At 42.6% G+C, this 21,808-nt stretch overlaps 1 protein-coding gene across 2 annotated transcripts in view; it reads left to right on the forward strand.

Annotated features, from left to right (window-relative positions):
• USP39 (ubiquitin specific peptidase 39) overlaps nt 1-15,443 on the forward strand; it is a 30,634-nt gene extending 15,191 nt beyond the window's left edge. For both annotated transcript variants that reach the window (XM_049652073.1, XM_049652075.1), the window contains 8 exons: nt 700-925; nt 2,716-2,793; nt 4,006-4,073; nt 4,782-4,970; nt 8,866-9,008; nt 11,155-11,290; nt 13,776-13,862; nt 14,944-15,443. In XM_049652073.1, coding sequence (XP_049508030.1) covers nt 700-925; nt 2,716-2,793; nt 4,006-4,073; nt 4,782-4,970; nt 8,866-9,008; nt 11,155-11,290; nt 13,776-13,862; nt 14,944-14,991 — 975 coding nt within the window. In that variant the 3' untranslated portion in view covers nt 14,992-15,443. The remainder of the gene's footprint in view (nt 1-699; nt 926-2,715; nt 2,794-4,005; nt 4,074-4,781; nt 4,971-8,865; nt 9,009-11,154; nt 11,291-13,775; nt 13,863-14,943) is intronic.
• The last annotated feature ends 6,365 nt before the right edge of the window (nt 15,444-21,808 follow it).

Consider the following 21,808-nt stretch of genomic DNA (forward strand, 5'->3'; position numbering starts at 1 on the left):
TTTGGATTTCTAGCTTTTAATTCCTATGAATGCAAATATAGTCACAAACCTAATTAGAATAAATGAAGGAAATTATTAAATAAGTTGGTCAGTGAATAGGGACTTGAATTCTTTTTTTATAAAAAATTATCATTTATTTTTAGAGTGAGAGAGTGCACAAGAGAGGGAGGCAGAAGGGGAGAGAATCTTAAGCAGGCTCCATGCTTAGTGCAGAGGCTGATGTGGGGCTCAATCCCATCACCCTGGGATTATGATCTAAGTTGAAATCAGGAGTTGGATGCTCATCCAATTGAGCCACCTAGGCGTCTGAATACTTTTTTTTTTTTTTTTTTTTTTAAACTTCTTGTTTGGGTTGCCTGGCTGGCTCATTTGGTGGAACGGGTGCCTCTTGATCTCAGGGTTTTAAGTTTGAGTCCCATGTTGGATGTACAGATTGCTTAAAAAAAATTCTCTAAAAAATAAAAAAAATAATAAATAAAAAACTTCATATCTAAAACAAAGTATCTGCAGAACTGGACTTTATGTGAAACTTAGTACAGAGGATGTTTCTATAATAATGTGAACTTTAAACCTAAGCATTTCCTTTTGACTCTTTGAGGCCATCACAGGCCTGGTTCTATAACCCTTGGCTCCCAGGGTTGTGCATGGGGGCCCTTCGCAGGGGCTCTGGATTAATTGGCTGGAGTATTTGACTTCCAGGCTTTGTCTAATGTTCCTCCTCTCCGGAACTACTTCCTGGAAGAAGACAATTATAAGAACATCAAACGTCCTCCAGGGGATATCATGTTCTTGTTGGTCCAGCGTTTTGGAGAGCTGATGAGAAAGCTCTGGAACCCCCGAAATTTTAAGGCACACGTGTCTCCCCATGAGATGCTTCAGGCTGTTGTCCTTTGCAGCAAGAAGACCTTTCAGATCACCAAGCAAGGTAAGGAACAAGTCATTCATAGTTTTTCTTTTTTTTTTTAAACCTTTTTTTTTTTTAAATGTTTATTTTGAAGGAGAGAGAGAGAGAGCGCGCGCGAGCGTACGAGCATGAGTGGGGGGAGGGGCAGAGAGAGGAGGAGACACAGATCCGAAGCAGGCTCTGGGCTCTGAGCTGTTAGCACAGAGCCCAACGTGGGGCTGGAACTCATGAGCTATGAGACCATGACCTGAATTGAAGTCGGATGCTTAACCGACTGAGCCACCCAGGCACCCCAGTCATTCATATTTTTTGATGTTAGGGCAACAAAATTAGTTTGATGAGCAAATTTACTTGTACTTGCTGTAAGCCTTGTAGTAACCAGGTGAGTATCCAGTTCATCATATGATTATGTTCCTGATTCTTCTTTCATCAGCCTGCCCTGTTCAGAGTCCTGAGATTTCAGCTGGAGAGAAAGTCTGTCATATGTAGTAAACTAAACTGTACGGTTCTGGGGGAAAACCAGGAGGCTGGGAAAGGTGCCAACCCTTAAGCACTTGCCACATTTGTTTCTCATTTTGTCATGTTGCAGACTAGATATTCCAATGACCTATTTTGACTGTTTTCATCCCTCCAAGTCCAAATAGTTATTGCCGTGTGGGTAAAGTGGACACTGTAGCTCTTACTACCTGGATCTCATACAGTGTCCTCTGGCCTCATGTCAGTTTGTTCATCATCCATTCCTGTTGCTAGTAGGTTTTAAGGCTGCAGGGATAAGCAACAGTTTTTTTCTTCCAGGAGCTCCCATTCTAGTGGGGAAGATAGTTGTGTAAAAAGGTGAGCACAGGGTGGTAAGCGCTGTGATTGAGGAAGGGAAGTATGCTCTGGGAGGGAGCGTGGAGCAGGGAGCCCCGGCTGAGCACATGGGATGTCGGCTGGAGTCAGAGTGGAGGAAGAGCTAGCTGAGTTCTAGGCACAGAGGAAATAGGTTGGGGCTGGGCATTCCAGGTTAAAGAAGACACTGCCAACAGGAGCGTGGATGTGCCAGGAACAGACACAAGGCTGCCAGTAGCCAGGCGCTTGGATTCCAGGGGACAGTGTGAGAGCTGAAGTGGAGGTGCGAGAGAGGGACTGGATTATCGGGTTTATGTGCCACTAGAAGGAGATGGGTTATATCCTGACAACAGTGGGGAGTCAGTGAAGGCTTTTAAGCCAAGATGTGATGTCAGATTTAGGTTTTATTTATTTATTTATTTATTATTATTATTATTATTATTAATGTTTATTTTTGACAGAGACAGAGTGTGAGCAGGGTAGGAGCAGAGAGAGGGAGACACAGAATCCGAAGCAGGCTCCAGGCTCCGAGCTGTCAGCACAGACCCCGACATGGGGCTGGAACTCACGAGCCATGAGATCATGACCTGAGCTGAAGTCGGACACTTAACCGGCCCAGCCACCCAGGCGCCCCACAGACTTAGGTTTTAAAAACAAGATTCTGGCCAAGAAGTGATTTAGAGGGGAAATTCAGTACTGGCTTTTGATGGGTGGTGAGATACACATTTGAAGTAGAGATGATAATGGAAAGTCCTGGTTGGGTCAGAGAGCCCAGGGAGAGAGCAAAGATCAGAAGACTAAGAGCTTGACCTTGAGGAGTGCCAGCATTTAATGTCCAAATAGAGGAGGATGCCCAGAGGACAGGATGGTGTTGCCTGAAAGGAAGAAGGAAAACCAGGAATGTGGCATCATGCCAGCCACATGGTTTGGACTATACTAATTTGCAGCTTCGAAATGCCCTACCCTTCCTTCTCTTCCAGGGGATGGAGTTGACTTTCTGTCCTGGTTTCTGAATGCTCTACACTCAGCTCTGGGGGGCACAAAGAAGAAAAAGAAGAGTAAGTCATGTTATTTTGTAAAAGGGAGCTCTTTTTTTGTTTGCTTCCTTTTATAGGCACTTTGCAACTTCCCATCCTTTTCTTAACTTTTTATTTTTTTGCATTAGGGTAGTGTCTGTGTATACATGGACTAAATTTTATTCCTGAATAGGTTCCTCTCCATTTTTAAAAATTAGGATATGGTTATATCCAATGGCATGTTTAATACATGGGAATAGATATAATAATGCTCTAAAATCCTGATCTAGTTCCAAACTGAGGGGCTGGGCAGCATGTTGTCGACTGCTAGTCTCCTGGCAGTGCAAGAGTTAATGTGAAGAGGACTCACTGCATGGTTTGCCTGGCTTCTAAGTTGACTGGTAAAGCAGAGTAAAAGCTAGTTCCTTCCCCTGGGCCTATGCTTGGAGAAATGAGGCTTGCCTCCATATTGATTCTCAGACTTTAAGTCCGATGGTCTCTTAACATCCATGTTGGCATAGCAGTAGTTAGACAGTTTTCATGAATGCCAGAAATAGTTGTTAGCTTAAAGAGTGCTGAGCTAGATAAATAATTTTGGAGACCTAATGCAGCTTTTTCCTTGTCCTTTTTCTCTGTTCTGCTGGTGTTAATGTTTATTAATGTGGAATTGTGGGCTGATGCTCTACCAGATGGCCCTACCACCTCTACCAGGTGTCTTCAACCTGTGTACATCCTCTGAGTTCTGTAACTTGTGTCCTATTAGGATTCTGGAACCCTGTTGTACTTTCTGTCTCAGTGCTTTGGTTCTGTTCTGCTCTGTCCCTCAGTCTGCATTTTTGTTTTATGTCCAGTGCAGGGTGGACTTTATCTTCCTTTGCACACAGCATAAGGTTATGGGAAAGTCTTTGGATCTATCTTGTTTTGCTTGTGATTTTTTTGTGATTTATAAGTCTCTAGGGTTTATAAATCATTCATTTCATTCATTCATTAAGATGCACTTAATTTTTCTCCTATGGGACAGGCCCTGTGCTAGAGGGTATCTTATGGAGAAGGCAGACACAAAGTAATTATTTACACAAATAATGATGAAGGTACCATGGTGGTATATGTTGCAAAGGTACTTCTGTGTTTACTGAGAGCTTTGAGTCTTAGCTGGACAATGCTGGTTTATTTCAGAAATTTAGAAGTTAGGACTATATTCTGGAAATGCTTTCCAACCTGACAGAATTTGCATTTTGATTTCTGTTTGTACAGCCATTGTGACTGATGTTTTCCAGGGTTCCATGAGGATCTTCACTAAAAAGCTGCCTCATCCTGATCTGGTGAGTGGGGGTTGAAACTGACTCTTGGCCTGATTTATCTTACCTGAGGGGATTCAGGGTTGACAGAGAGAGGCTTAGAGGTCTATCAAGGCCTCTTGCCTCAAGATGAGGTTCTACAAAAACACTTGTCAAGTGACAGCTCCTCGGGCTTTTGTTGTACCAGTGTGCTTAAGTTGGGCAGTTACGGTAGGGTAAAAGTCTTACTGGTTTAAGTGGTCTGGCCATTGGGTGGTGCTGGTGTGATTTTTCAGAAAGCTCAGATAAGCTTTCTAGATCATCTAAAAGGGTTTTTAATAGTCTGGTATTTAAATACAATCTCTCTAGGGTCTTCTGGGTGGCTTAGTCAGTTGAACATTTGACTCTTCATTTTGGCTCAGGTCATGGTCTCAGGGTCATGGGATTGAGCCCTGTGTCAGGCTCTGCGCTGAGCATGGAGCCTGCTTAAGATTCTTTCTCTCTCCGTCTCCCATGCTTTCTCTCTCTCTCTCTCTCTCTCAAAAAATTTAAAAAGCCATCTCTCTGAGGATGGAAGTCCCTCAGTGTTTGCTTACTCTACCCAGGCAGCGATGCTGTCCATGAAATGCCCAGTCTCTTGGGCGCTGTCTTCACTCCGATACAAAATGAACAAAAACATTGTTTCTTTCTGTGTGTGGTGATATGCATACTGCTTGCATTTCTTCCCTCCTTTTTCTTCTTCCTCATTTCTAGCCAGCAGAAGAAAAAGAGCAGCTGCTGCATAATGATGAGTACCAGGAGACAATGGTGGAGTCCACCTTCATGTACCTGACACTGGATCTCCCTACCGCTCCCCTCTACAAGGACGAGAAGGAGCAGCTCATTATCCCTCAGGTGCCGCTCTTCAACATCCTGGCCAAATTCAACGGCATCACCGAGAAGGTAGTCCATTTGCACAGCTGCGCTGCTGATGCTCCTTTCTCTCTCTGGACTTTTTTCAGTTTCTTTTTATACTTGGAAGTCGCCACGTTTGTGGAATGCATTTATTATAAAGCGTATTGTGTGTATTGAGCCTCCCAGACTCCACGCTGTTTCTAGCTGGTCACCCCAACTCTTCGCTTGATTGGCAGTGCCCTCTCTTACACTTCTCATATGTTCCTTTCAGCCATCTGCCTCTGGGTAGGATGGAGAAAGGAGCGGGTATTTATGATAGTAGAAATTTTAAAATCTTTTAAAAAATGTAGTGTTAGTATTCAAGTGGAAAAAAATAGAGCTAAAATATAGATGAAATAATTTGTTCTTACTATCATATTACTTTTTAAGTTAAAAGTGTCTTCTTATCTACTGAGTTAACTGTTTCTCGGTTTAATTCCCTTCTTTATCCTAGACAAATTTAATCCTTTCTGTTCTTTACTGGGAGAATTTTATTCACCTGATGTCTCATTCCAAACCCTTTCTGCTCTTTCTCTTCATTAGCCAAGTTTCTTTTGTTTTCAGATATTAAATAGCAACAGAAAATTCGCTAGACTAAAAGAGGAACTTTATTGGAAGGCATCTCTTGAAGGTCTTAGGGAGACTTGAACAGAGCAGGACTTGGGAAGGACAGAACTAGGGTGACAGGGTTCTCAGAAGTGGCGGTCTGTTGATTGTCCCTTGCACAGGCTGCCATTACCTTACTTCAGTTGCTCCAAGGCCCAGCCTTCTGCTACTCTGCTTCAGGATTCCTAGTGGGTTGAAAGGCCCACTTGAATCAGGTGTCCTTTCTGTTCAGGGATCCTGTGAATCAGGGCCTTTCCTTGAAAAGGCGGAATTGGGAGCTAGGCAGCTCACGCCTAAAACATGCCTTTACTAATCTCCATCTCTGTTTCCGTTCAGTATCCAAGTCCATTGTCAGGTACTGTTAGCAAGTTTAATAAGCAAAACAAGCCCTGGATATCCTTGTACAGTGGCACCTGCCCGTGTCACACCCACACACGTGTGTGCACACACACGCTCAGAGATTGGTAAGATGTCGAACACTGTCTTTTAAAGACTCATTTTGGGATGGTGAAAGAGAGACCTTAGGGTTTGTAGTAGCTCAGTTTGTTTATTTTATGGTTTTAAGTGTCAGAACCAGGAATCTAGACTCAGATTTTTCATCTGACTTTTTCAGCCATGCTACTTGGTCCCTCTTATCACTGTTTGTTCAAATTTAAGTAATATTAAGATTCCCATGAACCCTCAGTATTGATTTAAATTTATTCTTTTTTTTTTTTGCAATGTCCTTATCATTTATATCTTTATATTTTAAGGTGATACCGTATTTAATGCATATGTACAAATTTTATTTTTTTTCTGCTTATTTTTTTACATCCAAGTTAGTTAATATATGGTGTGATTAAATTTATTCTTCTATGTTAACCACCTTAGTATGCATGTAAATGTTGGTATAAGCTCCTTACACCTACAGCTTGTAAGCAAGTATGAAATTATGACAAATTTACAATGTAGACAAACAAAACTTTGAGACCAATAAAATTAACAGTTCTATTACAATGTAATATGTAGTTAAAGCCAAATCGTTCCTTGCTATTTGAATGTGGTACTGATGTCCATGGTGAAATTCTTTCCTCAGGCTTTCTCAGGAACTCCTGAGAAACGTTTGTTAAGTTAGGCCGTGACATCACTTAGGTATTAAATCCTTCGCTAGTCTGAGAGATGATTAAAAAGAATGCTTATTTATTTATTTAATTTAAATTTTAGTTAATATACAGTGCTGTATTGGTGTCAGTGATTCATCACTTACATGCAGTACGCAGTGTTCATTATGAGTGCCCTCCTTAATACCTGTCACCCATCTAGCCCATCCTCTACCCATATCCCCCTGTCACCCCTCAGTTGTTCTCTATCATGAAGAGAGTCTCTTGTGGTTTGTTTCCTTCCCTCTTGAAAAGAGTGGTTTTGATGTCAACTTGATCATAGATTCAGATGTGGGCAGTGAAATCTCTTAGCATTTACCTGATTAAAAAAAATGTTTTGCTTTTAATACAGTATTTTATTTCAACCACACAGAGGTTACTTGATACCAACAAAAAAGACATTTTTTCCAGTAGTGCTTATACCCTTAGATGATCAAAGATTTACCTGAAAGGTATAGCTATGATGTGTGTACTAGAGACAGAAAGCTTATTTCTCCAGTGCTCTCAGGTTATGTATCATGTGACAAGGGAACTTGATTTTTAAAAAAGTAATGGCTTTATTGAGATATAATTCATACCCTATACATTTAACCCACTTAAAGTTATATAATTCAGTGGGTTTTACTGTATCCACAGGCATGTGCTACCACCACCACAATTATTTGCAGAACATTTTCCTCATTAGTGTTTTCATTACCCTTTGGTTACCAACCTCCTCGTCTCCCCCAACCATAGGCAACTACTCATCTACTTTCTGTCTCTGGATTTGCCCATTGTGGACATGTCCTGTAATGGAATCCTTGTAATGTGCTCTTCTGGGATTTGCTTCTTTCACTTAGCATAATGCTTTCAAGGTTCATCCATGGTGTAGCATGTATCACTACTTCATTCCTTTTTGTGGCCGAATTAGATCCCATTGTATGAATAGACCATATTTTGTTCATCCATTCATCAGTTGCTGGACATTCGGGATCGTTTCTACCTTTTGGCTACTGTGAATAATGCTGCCATAAATATTAGTCTACAGGTTGTTCTGTGAACATGTTTTCATTTCTCTTGAGTGATGATTAAGAAGTGGAATTGCTGGGCTATATGGTAACTCTTATGTTTAGCCATTTGAGGAACTGCCAGACTGTTTTTCCAAAGTGGCTACACCATGTTGTATTCCCATCAGCAGTGTATGAGTGCTCCAGTTTGTCTACATCTTCACCAACACTTGTGAATTTACAACACTTGTGAATATATCTCACACTTGTGAAATACAACACTTTGTATTTCCCTGATGACTAATGCTGTTAAGCATCTTTTCACGTGCTCGTTGGACATTTGTATATCATCTTTGGAGAAATGTCTATTCAGGTCCTTTGTGCATTTTTAAATTGGGTTATCTTTGTATTATTGAGTTGTAAGAATGCTTTATATAATCTAGATACTGTTCCTTATCAGATGTCTGATTTTACAAGCATTTTCTCCTCTTATATAGATTGCGTTTTCACCATCTTGATAGTATCATTTGAAGCACAGAAGTTTCAAGTTTTGACGAAATACCGTCTAGGTGTTCTTTTGAAGCGTGTGATTTTGTTTTCATATGTAAGAATAGATTGTCAAATCCTAGGTCATGAAAATTTACCCTTATGTTTTCTTCTAAGAGTTTTGTAGTTTCAGTTCTTCCATTTTCTGGAATATCCTCATTGATGAAGGGGCCTTCACTGCTTCAGAAGTACTTATTCCATGGCAGTACGCCTCTACTGAATAGTCGGCAACTTCTTCCTTATTTTGAATTAAGTGATGCTCTCTTGGTTTTGTTTTATTTCTGCAGCTTTTAACAACTCCTCTTTTTCATTTGACATTTTTGTTTTCCTTGTAGAAATGGATACCCACATTGCTATGGGTAGAATTCAGCAGTATGTTCATGTACTGGCTTAAACATGTTCCCCACTTGTATTTTAGGTAGTCTTAGTCGTGTTACTGTTCCTAAGACCTTAACATGGCTTCTGCAATCAGGTGTCTTCTGAATTCTTAAGTGTAAGGCAGAATTATATTTAAAAATCCAAACCAAAACAGAACTCCTGCCCCTGTCCTGATACTCCTCCTGCCCCTGTCCTGATACTCCAACACTAATTTGATAATTTTCTTCTCCCCCGTCTCTCTCTCTCTAGGAATATAAGACCTACAAGGAAAACTTTCTAAAGCGCTTCCAGCTCACCAAGCTGCCTCCGTATCTAATCTTTTGTATTAAGAGATTCACTAAGAACAATTTCTTTGTGGAGAAGAATCCAACTATTGTCAACTTCCCTATTACGTGAGTATTACCCTGCTTCTCTTACTCTCAGGGAGAGTGAGCCTAAATTTTTTATATTTTTATACTATTATTAATTTTGGACTGTCTTATTTAGAGATTGCTGGGAATAGAGCCTACCTACACTATGTAAGTTAAGAGTTCTTGGAAGGATACAAATATTTCAGGGACCTCAGGGATGGATGTGTCCCTAGAGGCAGTCCTTTCTCCTCCTCGCCTGTTGCTTGCTGGAAAATGTAGTCTTTCCATATAGGGAAAACTGGATGAAAGCAGGGCAGGACAGGTAGGATTCTGCCTGGATTCAAAGATGACCCCGAGTCTGTCCATCTGTTTGCTGGTCATTGCATCTTCTTGCATACTGTGGTTAGGCATGGACAGTGGGGATGGTTCCAGATTTGTCTTGCCATCTTGGGGTCCTTCTGTCTTATTTTTTGCCAGGTAAAATCTGGAATGTGTTTAATTTCTATTGGTGAGAAACATAAATTTTGATGTATAGTCTTATTTTTAGTTTATCATGCAGTTGTCTCTTTATGAACATTTATGAGTATTTTAATGCAAACTGGGAGAAGTTGTACCAGATGCTTTTAATTTGCTACTTTCTAACTCAGAAATCTGCAAGATCCTTTTGGAGATAGACAGTTGGTTTTCAGTTCTCAAGAGACATGGTTTTCATACTCTGAAGAAGATCTCTCTGAGAACCCGGAGAGACCTGGTGGGAGGGCTAGCAGGAGGAAGTGTGGGTCTCTGTGTGCTGGCATTTAGGTAAGGAAGAGTGGAGCCCTAAGGCACTTTCTTATTGAGAAGGATTTGGGTGGATATATGATAGGATTAACTTGTTTAGCTCATTAGGGTTGTTGTTTTTAAACCTTCACAAAGTAGTTTGGGAGCTCTAACGTATCCATGCTCGTCCCTTCTTTTCTTTCTCTCTCCATCCCTCTCCGTCCCTTCTTTTCTTTCTCTCTCCATCCCTCTCCGTTTCTCAGTTCCCCAAACCATATCAAGACTGCCAGTTTTCTCTTTTGAAAATGGTTCCATGGGGTGCCTGGCTGGCTCAGTAGGTGGAGCATGCGACTCTTGATCTTGGCATTGTGAGTTCAAGTCTCATGTTGGGTATAGAGATTACTTTAAAAAGTAAAATCTTTAAAAAGAAAGAAAGAAAGAAAGAAAATCGTTCTAATTCTTAATTCTTTGTAGTGTTTAAGAGGGTAGTCTCTGAAATTAAAGAGGCCTGAGTTCTGTACCATCCAAGCTTTGTGACTTTGGACAGGTCATTTGCATATTTTCTGGATTTATTCTCACATGGGTAAAATGAGAGGCTTGGTCTAGATGAATCCTATTGGTCCTTCCAGGTATAGCATTTTATTTTTCCTGGTTCAGAGATCACCAAGAATCTGAGTTGAAGAGAGGTAACCTTTGTAGTTAGCATTACAGGGGAATCTCTTACTTGCTTTTCCCACACTCTTCTTCACTAGCATCTTGTCTATGTGATAAGTAGAGTGAAATTGGGGCCCATGAAAGCCAGCTCTCTGCCACCTTGAGTGGACCACAGAGAACCTTCCTTTGAAGGCCCATGTATTGGGGATTTCTTTCAGAACTGGACTCTTATGAATTGCCACAGTCACCAGTGTGTTCCTGGTAGGAGGGAGTGCTCTTGACTCCAGGGCAGTTCCCGGGGAGGGAGGCTAGGGACCAGGCGTCCCCAAACATTGTGGCTGCGGGATTCCTGGACGGGGCAGAGGGTAAGGTGTTAGACTTAGCCTCTCCTTTCATCTCACTGTCCCAGAGGAGATGGTGACGCTCATTCTCATATCACACAAGAGCCTTAGGTTGTGTAACCTGCTTAAACTCACACATGGCTCTGAAGGGGCAGAGCCCTCATTCCATTTCTAATCTGAAGGACTCTAGGCTGTGCCTTTTTAATGGTTAGACGTGCTTCTAAAATGTACTTTTCCTGTAGAGCCAGTCTTTCTAGTTTAACTCATTTTTGTGGCAAAGTATGTGAATTTCCCCCAACCTGGGCTTCCATGGCTCTGCCAGCCTGCCTTGTTTCAGGTCCTAAACTAGGGTCCAATAACTCTGTGGTCCACTGGTGTAGGACAGCTAACCTCTGTATCCTTTGATCTCTTGGCTTTCTTTTCTTCATCACCAGAAATGTGGATCTGAGAGAATACTTGTCTGAAGAAGTACAAGCAGTACACAAAAATACCACGTACGACCTCATCGCCAACATCGTCCATGATGGCAAGCCCTCTGAGGGCTCCTACCGGATCCATGTGCTTCATCATGTGAGTGGTAAAAATGGCGGTTGTTCCTTTGGCATTTCAATGGGCAGCTCTCTTCAGTCTGTCCTCTCTTGACCTTGACTTTGGAGCTCTGCAAGTAATAGAGCTGTCAGTGGTGAGTTTCAGGCAGTGGTTCTCAATTTTGGCTGCACATTGGACTCACCTAGGGAGATTTTAAAATCCTGATGCCTAGGCCACTCCAGGCTAAGTACATTAGAACAATGGAATTTATGCCTGTTGGTTTTCACCTGGAATAGAGGTCAGGGATGCTGCTAAATATCCTACAGTGCATAGGTAGCCCCCGTAACAATTAATTTATCTGGCTCAAAATGTCAGTCAGAGTTAAGAGACTGCATTAGATTATCGGGAGGTGGGAGCCAGGCATCATGATGTTTAAAGTTATCTAGGAGATTCCATTGTGAAGCCAAGGTTGAACACCACTGTCCTAGATTAGAGCCTTACCACCTGAAGTGGAGTGAATCCTCTTTCTAGCAGCATTGACATCATATGAGAACTCACTAGAAATGTGGAATCTTAGGCCCCACCCAAACCAACTGAATCAGAATTTGCATTTTAACAAGACCCTCTGGTATATAATTAAAGTTTATGAAGCACTGGTCTAAAGGCTTCCTTTCAGCTAAAAACTTTTTTGAATTTGTCTCAAACTGAAAAGGATGAAACATGTACTTAAGATATATTTGGTATCACACAGGTTATTAGCACAGATTGTTTTAGTTTGATTAGTCGTCTGGGACTATGAGTTTAATAATAACTAGCTCTGTTTGTCAAGCATTTTACTGTGCACTGGAAAGTATGCCAAGCGCTCAGTGTATGTTCATCTTATTTGTACTTTTAAAATACACCTATAAGATAGGTGTTAATGGTACCATTCTTTTCTATTTTAGCATTTATTAAAAAAAATTTTTTTTAATGTTTATTCATTTTTTTGAGAGAGAGCATGAGTGGGGTAGGGGCAGAGAGAGAAAGAGACACAGAATCCAAAGCAGGCTCCAAGGCTCTGAGCTGTCAGCACAGAGCCCGGCATGGGGCTCAAACCCACGAACTGTGAGATCATGACCTGAGCTGAAGTCAGATGCTTAACTGACCGAGCCACCCAGGCACCCCATGTTTGTTTATTTATTTTGAATTTATTTTGAGAAAGAGAGAGCCTGTGCATGTGCTAGAGGGGGAGGGGCAGTGACAGGGAGAGAGAGAATCCCAATCAGGCTCTGCATTACCAGCATGGATCCTGACCCGGGGCTAGAACCCACGAACTGTGAGATCATGACCTGAGCTGAAACCAAGAGTTAGATGTCCTACCAACTGAGCCACCCAGGCACCCTACCTACCTTTTTTTTTTTTTTTTTTTTTTAAATTACAAACAAGGAAACCTAGGCTCAGAGTTTGAGTAATTTATCTGAAGTTGATAGATTTGGGCTTTGAACCCAGATAATTAGTTCCACCATGTTCTTAACCACTACTTGAAACAGGAATGGGGACTTGATTACATGATCTTGAGCTTTAACAAAAGCTCAAGGTTTTGTATATTCTGAACTATTGACTATCTGGAATATCTATAGTCTGTAGTATCTATCTTTGGCATTTCTTTGAAGTTTGGATGGATGAGGCAGGTGAGCTTCCAGAAGTGCCTCTGCCATAATCCAGAAACTTCTTTTCCCCCTTGTTTATGGCAGCATGAAGTAAGGTAGATTTTGCTGAATTTGCCGCACAGGTTTTATAGTCCAAAGGAAATGGGTTAGTATTGTGAACAGTGTCCATGAAGGACGCTTTTCTTGGCTGTTGCTGTGTTCTCTGTCATTGGGGGTGGGGATGTCTACTTTTAAGTTTCCCAGTAGTTAACATTGCACCTGCTAACTGTGTCTAATCTAACATTTATGGGCAACAAGGAGTCATCTTAGGTGAGGAGTAGAGGGCTTCCTCTTTTTTCTCTTTATTGCCCATCTAAATTCTTTTTATTTATTTATGTATGTATGTATTTATTTATTTATTTATTTATTTACATTTATTTTTGAGAGACAGAGAGAGACAGAGGACAAGTGGGGGAGGAGCAGAGAGAGAGGAAGACACAGAATCCGAAGCAGGCTCCAGTCTCCGAGCTATCAGCACAGAGCCCAACGCGGGGCTCGAACTCACAAACCGTGAGATCATGACCTGAGCTGAAGTCAGAAGCTTACTGAGTGAGCCACCCAGGCACCCCTCCCCATCTAAATTCTTAAAAGTGTTGGGAGACTCCACTGTACTTCAAGGAATCCGAGGCAGGGATTGAGTTTGCCAAAATCAGCACCCCAAGAACTCTTTAAATTGAATGATGGCAGCAGAAGTCATGCACCCTCTTAATATGACTCTTGCTGAGTGATAGTCTAGTGGCTGTTCTTCTGATTTTTCTCGCTTTTTGCTGCAGTCTTTTCTTTCTATACCTTTTGGTTTTAGGGAGCAGACTAACCCATTTCTTCATACTTTTTTGCAGGGGACAGGCAAGTGGTATGAATTACAAGACCTCCAGGTGACTGACATCCTTCCCCAGATGATCACGCTGTCGGAGGCTTACATTCAGGTGGGTTGGGCACAAACTTGGTGAGTGTTGAACAGACGGGGTGTGAGGCCGGTGAGAGGAATGATGTGAGTCAAGGCAGGAAGTGGGATTGAGTTAAAGCCTTGGTTAGACTGGGTACCTGTTGGGATGCACTGAGGAGTGAGGTGGGGCCAAGATCAGATTGCCCTGAGAGCCCAGGAGTGATTGTCAGAAAAGAGAAGGGCAGGGAATCTTAGAAGATTTATGGATGAGCAAGGAGGTTATATGTGTGGCTAGGTTAGTTTTACAGATGTATGTGGTTTGGTTTCAAGGAGGAAGAGCTTAGAATCATCAGGACACCCAACTAGGAGTCGGCTCTCAAGCTTTCCCCAGCATCCTAAGTCAAGTTAGCACTCTTCGTGACCCCATGCGCTTTCTGCATGTCTTTGCTAGAACACCAACCTTATTTTAACTGTCTTCTCTATTGGATTGAGAACTCGTGGAGCAGAGTATCTCTACTTCTTATAACTGTCCTGGTACCTAACAAAGAAGGAAGACTGAGACTAAGAGAAAGCAATAGCCTTATAAAAAGGAAGGGAGATGCTTTTCATTCTAGAAATAAGTCTCTCTCTCTTTTTTTTTAAGTTTTTAATGTTTTTATTTATTTTTGAGACAGAGAGACAGAGCATGACCAGGGGAGGGGCAGAGAGAGAGAGGGAGACACAGAATCTGAAGCAGGCTCCAGGCTCTGAGCTGTCAGCACAGAGCCTGACGCGGGGCTTGAACTTATGGACTGTGAGATCGTGACCTGAGCTGAAGTCAGACGCTTAACCGACTGAGCCACCCAGGCGCCCCTAGAGATAACTCTTTCTTTAATGACTTTGTCTATGGTTATAGGCTTAATTATGAGTTCATTTTTAGAAAGTGAGTTTGGGATGGAAAGTGAGGAGAGAAGCAAAAGGGAATTTTCTGAAAGATTATTACGAGTTAGTTTCAGGGGGCATACAAATATGGAAGTGGAGGGACAGACAGGTTGTCCATTGCTTAGGGTAGGAGAGGCACTTGATAGATATGTGTGGATGAATGCCAGCTGCTACATGTCTGTTGTATTAATTTCTTACAGATTTGGAAGAGGCGAGATAATGATGAGACCAACCAGCAGGGGGCTTGAAGGAGGAGTTTAGGGCTTTGCTCCCTGGGGCTTTGGCTGAAGATGTAGTAGTATCAAAGTTATTGCTGAACGTGGGCTGACTGGCACATTCCCTGGGCCATCCCGTTTTGTGGGTTCTGGTTCACGTCAGAGGGGCCCACCCACCTGGGATGGCTCTGGGCTGCCACCTGGCTGCTCTTTCATCAGGTGATTATAGATCGATGCTCCTTTCTCCTTTCTGTCTAGCTCCCCCTAGCTTCAGCAGGCCAGAACTCTTTTTACAGATGTGTGTAATTTATTTCTGGGTATCTGGGAGTAGCTGAAGGACCAGATAATATCTTCTAAGCATCAGAGCCTCAGGATTCTAGGAATAAGAGCATGAAGCCAGCAACATCCTTCTTCCATCATAGGTATTTTTCCCGTGGTTCCTGATGTGTTTTTTGGAGTGGATTAAATGTTTTCCTGTTTTTAAACCAGCCTCTTGTTTTATATCCTTCCCTTAGGCTATTTATCTGCTTGTGGGTGCTTTGTCATTTGGGATGCAGTTTGTCTCTAGGTAACAAAATAGCTGACTAAAAGCAGTGAGTTATTTTGCCTAGCTAGATGTCTGGAGGTGGGTGGTTTCAGCCTACAGTGCAGGGGTGTGTGAGGGAGGAGGGAAGGAAGGAAGGTAGGAAGAGCATCTGACTGCAGTACAATTCTGAGAAAGCCTCAGCCAGGCCAATGGGGAGCCCAGAGCACAGAGTGCTGGTCAGAAGAATGATTCAGAGATGGCTTTCTTCAAGTTCAGTCATTGATTAGGAACAGTCTGGAGAAAGGTTCACCTTCATTTAGTTGTATAAACTGGACATTTATGCAGGAGTCCTCCTCCCCCTGCCCCTATTTCCCTTGTCTAATCTATTACCAAGTCCTGTCGATTTAATCTTGTGTCTCTTGAATCTCCCTACTTTCATCAACTCTTCCACTGTCTAATCTGAGCTAGTGCCAGCTTAGTCCAGGTCCAGTTAGAAGAGAGAAACCATACAGTAACTTGATCAGGGAAAGCTTAATTTCAAGAATTATTAACTGTAACCGGGGATTGAAGTAACAAGGGATTGGCTGGTAACAAGAGAACTCTGAAGAATGTAGGAATAGCAGGTATAAGGAACAGCTGCTACCTGGGGCTGACATGGTGTCTGAGGCTGAGATCCAGATCTTGCTGAAAGTCTGACGGCTGGAACCTGTCAGAGGTCTTTCTAGTGCGTTTATGGGGAGGCGTCTCACTCCTCTTCCAAACTACCTGAGGAGGAGAGGAGAGCTGGGTGAAGCTGGTGTGTACCGTAGGAGCCAGGCACCGGAGACTGCGAGCACCACGACAGCCTGCTGCTGGAGAAGGCTGCACGTGTTGCTTTCGAGTGAGCACGCTGGAACTGGGACACAGAGCCCTGTGTTCCTGTAGGCTGTCTCCAGCACCCTCTTTAGACAAAGCATCGATGGCAGCTGGCAAGGAAAAATCTAAAGGGCTCGAATTCACCTTCACAGAGCAGGCGAAAAGGGTTGAATTTGGAGTTGAGAGGCACTAAATTGGTAATAGGTACAGTCCACCCCTCGATGACTCAGCTTCCATTTACACTCTTTTATGCACATTTAAACTCCTATGCAACAGCAACAAAACAATTCTGTATTTCTGCCTAACAAAAAACTGCTCCCCTTCTTATAAGTGAATGTTTTCAACCTTTCCTAAAATGAGATGTCCTAAGAGTCCTGTATCAACCGATGGCTATATCGGTTACTCTTCCGATCCAGTCATAGTCCCACTGAATATTCTGTTACCTAAAGACTAAATTGTGAAGTTAATTTCCAACAAGTGGTTTATAAAATGAAAGTGGAGGGGCGCCTGGGTGGCTCAGTTGATTGAGCGTCTGACTTCAGCTCAGGTCACGATCTCGCGGTCTGTGGGTTCGAGGCCCGCGTCAGGCTCTGGGCTGATGGCTCGGAGCCTGGAGCCTGCTTCCGATTCTGTGTCTCCCTCTCTCTCTGCCCCTCTGCCATTCATGCTCTGTCTCTCTCTGTCTCAAAAATAAATAAACGTTAAAAAAAAAAAAGTGGAAAGGAGAGAAAAAATGGTTTCCATCTACACATTATCATGTGTATATAACAAGCAAGTAGAAAATAAAGTTACAGTCAGTATTTCTGTAACAGGGCAAAGGCTGCAATTGATATGCATACTTCTTCCATTCCTCCTTCTGAATCTAGTCTGCCCTCAGCCCGAGCCTGAGCTGGTTGGAGCTGTGTACGTGGGAGGGTGACCCAGATCTTTAGTCCCTAAGGACCTGACTAATCATCCTGCCCCCCCACCCCCTTTGGGTTGCTGTAGTTTTCTGTTAACCTTTACTACTGGACATAGGCCATCTTGCCTGCATTTTGTAAGAGCAACCCAATTTTATCTTGGGAATCAGGATCAGTCACTCTGACAAGGCGATGACACTATCCACCTGTCCCTCCCTTCCCCCCCTCCCCCCCCACCCGCCTAGTTGGGTTAGTAGCATAAGGAGCCCCAAATGTCCATGTGATAGTCTGCTCTTCTGAGTTGAACCATTATTGTTTTCTCTGGTGGAAGCATTTCTCTCTTGGGAATGAAGATCTCTAAACAAGTAAAGCTTAAAGTTGCTGGGACAGAAGCAAAAATCCTGCAAGGTTGTTAGGTGTAAAAGAGGAATCACACCAACATCCACCCATTTTTTAGATCTATGTATTTTGGCGATGGGGGAGAGAGCACCGTATAATGAATCAGAGCATGTACTGCATCCTGTAAGATGAGCACCGGCTGGTATTGTAGCCGAGTTTTCAGTAAGCCATTCTACCTTTCAGTGAGGCTAGCTCCTTCCAGATGATAGGTGTATGTGTTAAGGCCAGTTAAATCTATGGACATGAGCCCATTGCTGAGCATCCTTTGCTGTGAAGACAGTTCCTTCACCAGTTGCTGCATGAAATGCCAAGATGGTTGATAAGGCATTCTGAGAATCCATGGGATGGTGTTGCTCCTAGAAACAGGGGCAGGGAAGGCAAATCCATATCCAGAATGTGTTTCTATTCCTCTGAGGACAGATCTCTGCCTCCATAACAGAGGGTATAATCAGCCTGCACCAGGTAGCTGGCTGATGCCCACAAGGAATAGTGCCATACTCACTGTTAATTCTTGCTGTTGGCAAATTAGATATTCAGAAATGCTGCTCAGGTCGGGGAGGGGAAGTCTGTGTTGTTGAGCCCATGTATAAGCCTCTGTTGGCACACAAATGTGGTATATGTTGTCTCCAGAAGCAAAAAAAACCCCAAAAACCAAAAAACCCTACCAAACATTGGCCCTTTTTCTTTGGACCTGCCTGGGCAGGTGGTAGGGTTGTGGTGACAGGTGCTGTGAAGTACAGCAACCTGTCTTTCACAAAGGAGGGGATATTTTGTTATACTCTAGACCACACTGTAGACCCCAGAAACTTCTCTGAGGTGGCAGGCCCCTGAACTGTTCTAGGGTTAAATCTCACTGTCTTGTTTGCTTATGTCTTACTAAGATACCTAAAGTACCTGGGGCATCTGAGTGTCTCAGTTGCTTAAGTGTCTGACTCTTGGTTTCAGCTTAGGCTATGATCTCATGGCTCGTGGGTTTGAGCCCCATGTCAGGCTCTGCAGCTGGCAGAGTGGAGCCTGCTTGGGATTCTTTCTCTCTTTCCCTCCCTCTTGGTCCCTCCCCCACTGGCACTGTCTGTCTCTCTCAAAATAAATAAACTTAAAAAAAATACTTGTTATTTCCTGTTCTTCAAATGACATCATCATAATGTCAATAGTATAGTACACTAGTGTGATATTTTGTGGAAGTCAGGGTGATCAAGATGTCTGTGAATGGCATTATTGTAGAGCAAGAGAATAGACATTGTCCTGAGGCAACACTGTGAAGGTGTACTGTTGGGCTTGCCAGGTGAAAGCAACTATTTCTGGTGAGCTTTATAAACTGGTATGGAGAGAAAGGAGCCAAAGCAGCATGCCAAGGGCCAGGGGCAGTGCTGTGTCAGTAAAGATGCTGTATTTGGGACAATAGCTTCAATTGGAGTCCCCATCTGATCCATGTGACTCCTGCACAGGCCCTGTCATTCTAGTCTAAGCTCTTGCTAGTTGCTGTTTACAGTGGTCCTCTAACAGGTCTCATCCCATTCCCTTGTCCCCTCCCCCCCCAATTCATTCACACTTTGGCCAGACCAGTCCTTTAAAGCACACACCTAACCAAGTGTTTCTCCCCCATACCCCGATCTCCCACTGAAGACATTTTGTTGGCTCTTAGGATAAAGATGGAAGTCCTTAGCCTCTCAGCCTCACTTGGGAAGTTTCTTCTGGTCCTTGATCCCAGGCTCACTGTCATTCGTTCCATCGCTCAGATGTGCCACAAAATGCAGGCCTTTATGCCATCTGCTTCCTCTGCTAGGGGTGCTCTTTCCCTTTTAACTTGCTCTTTCTTCACCTCTCTGACCTCTCATACCTCCTCAGTACCGTTTATCTCTGATTGATAGCACGTATCACACCTGAGGTATTCGTTTTTTTTTCCCCCTGTGATTCTTTGATTAGTGTCTGTCTTCCCAGCTAGACTCTAAGTTCCAAAAGGGCAGATAGGAACTGTTTCTTTTGTGCCCAGCCCTAGGGAAATGCTTGGTACTTAAGAGTTAGTTGTTAATGTTCATCGAGCAAATTATATAGTGCTAAGTCTGTGTTCTCCATACCCTTCTTTCACACAAATATTTTTCTCTCTTTAAACCCACCCAAGATGGTGACAATAGACACCATTCCCTGAAAGGGTGGGGACCACTGTCAGAGCTGACCGTCATGTTCTGTGTGCAGAAGCTTCAGGTCCTTTGTGGATGACACGTGGCTTGCTTCCACCACTGCTGTCTAAACCAGAGTCATATGTTTTTATGACTGTGATCTCCACATTTGCTTCCACTTTTGGAGCCTTCAGGCTCTGGCTGGTCTGAACCATACATGAGAAAGAAGTGGAATTCATGTTTTCTTAGCCAGAAGTCACAAAAGAAGAGATAGACACGTGGAAAACACAACCTAAATATAAAAGACATGACAGGGTAAAGTTTGGGGGGGAGGGGTACAAAAAGTTGTTTAATTTATGAAAGCACGGGGACAGGACCCATGGGCAGAAAGAGCTGCCGTGACGGTAAATTTTGCAACGTGAAGTAAAGAAATGAATTTACCTGATATCTTTTTACTGGCAAGACAATAAAAAGAATAGTTCCATGGAAAATTGGGCAAAAGCCCCAAATAGACATTTCATAAAAGGTAAAATGTAAATGGCTAACGAACATGTAAAAAAGTTCACTTAGTAACTGAAGAAATGCAAAGTAGAACAACCAGGGAGGTCATTTTTATATTTTAGATTAGCAAAGATTTGAAAGATTGCTACTACTTAGCTTTGTTGAGAGTGGAGAAGGGGTACGCGTTTGCTATTGGGATAGAAATTGGTACAGCTGGTGCAGAGGGGTAGTTCGGTAATGCAGCCTATATTAAAAGTAAAGATGTGCATAGTTTTTGTCCCCAAAAGTTCATGTCTTGGGATTGACTTCAAGAAAATAGACTAGTAAATAAAGATGCAAGAGCCAGGATTTTTATTTTCCACCACACTGTTGACAGTAGTTGTTTAAAAAAGCGAAGAGTTTGTATCCAGAAAAAAATATATCATGTGACAGTTACCAGTGATGACAGATGACTATCTTGACCTGGAAAGATTATTTTTATTTTATTTTATTTTGCTTTATTTTATTTTATTTTATTTTATTTTTATTTTACTTATTTTTATTATCTTTTAAAGATTAAAAAAAAATTTATTTAATGGTTTTTAAATTTATTTTTGAGAGAGAAAGAGTGCAAATGAGGGAGGAGCAGAGAGAGAGGGAGACACAGAAACTGAAGCAGACTCCAGGCTCTGAGCTGTCAGCACAGAGCCCAGCGCAGGGCTTGAACTGACGAACTGTGAGATCATGACCTGAGCTGAAGGTGGACACTTAACTGACTAAGCCACCCAGGCACCCCTTAAGATTTTATTTTTAAGTAATCTCTATACCCAGTGGGGTTCAAACTCACAATCCTGAGATCAAGGATCACACTCTCCACTGACTGAGGCAGGTGCCCCCAAAAAGATTATCTTTAAATGAACAAAGCAGTTGTTCAGTTTACAAAGCAGCATGTGTAGGATGTTTCCATTGTTGTAAATCTGTTGTGTCTATTTTTGTGTATGTGCAGAGAAAAGTTTGGAATGGCCTATAGTAAAATGTTATAATGATTGTGTTGTGGATTTTAAATCTGTTATTAATCAGGGGGACATAAAAGTAACTGTCTTTATTTCTTTATAACTGAATTCATTTTGGCTCTTAAGCCCCCAAAATATAATATTTCCATTTGAAAGTGACTCAGTTCCTTGTTTAATAGTCAGCTCCTCTTGGGTTCCTAACCCCTGGATCCTCCTTCCCTTTTCTCTGGGAATGATTTACCAGCTGCCTGGTCATGAGGAGAGGTATTGGTGATGGTGCTCTCCCTGGTCCTCTAGGTCTCCCTCTCTGTGTGCCTGCTCTTCTCAAGGTCCACAAGATCTGTCAGTGCTTTGTCCCCAGTCACGGGCTCTTGTGGGCCCACCATTTTGTCCAGAGCTGATTTGGATGGCTTCTTGGGCTATGGGGGTGGAGTTGCTCTTCTGTGTCACTGCAGGGAGCACTCTCTGAGGCAGTCCTCAGGCCTGTCTGCCTAGGTCCCTCTGTAAGGCTGTGTTTTGTACTCTTTCTAATCTCCTGTTGGAGGCAGCCTTCTCTAA

The sequence above is a fragment of the Panthera uncia genome (genome assembly GCF_023721935.1).
Source record: "Panthera uncia isolate 11264 chromosome A3 unlocalized genomic scaffold, Puncia_PCG_1.0 HiC_scaffold_12, whole genome shotgun sequence".
Lineage (NCBI taxonomy): Eukaryota > Metazoa > Chordata > Mammalia > Carnivora > Felidae > Panthera > Panthera uncia.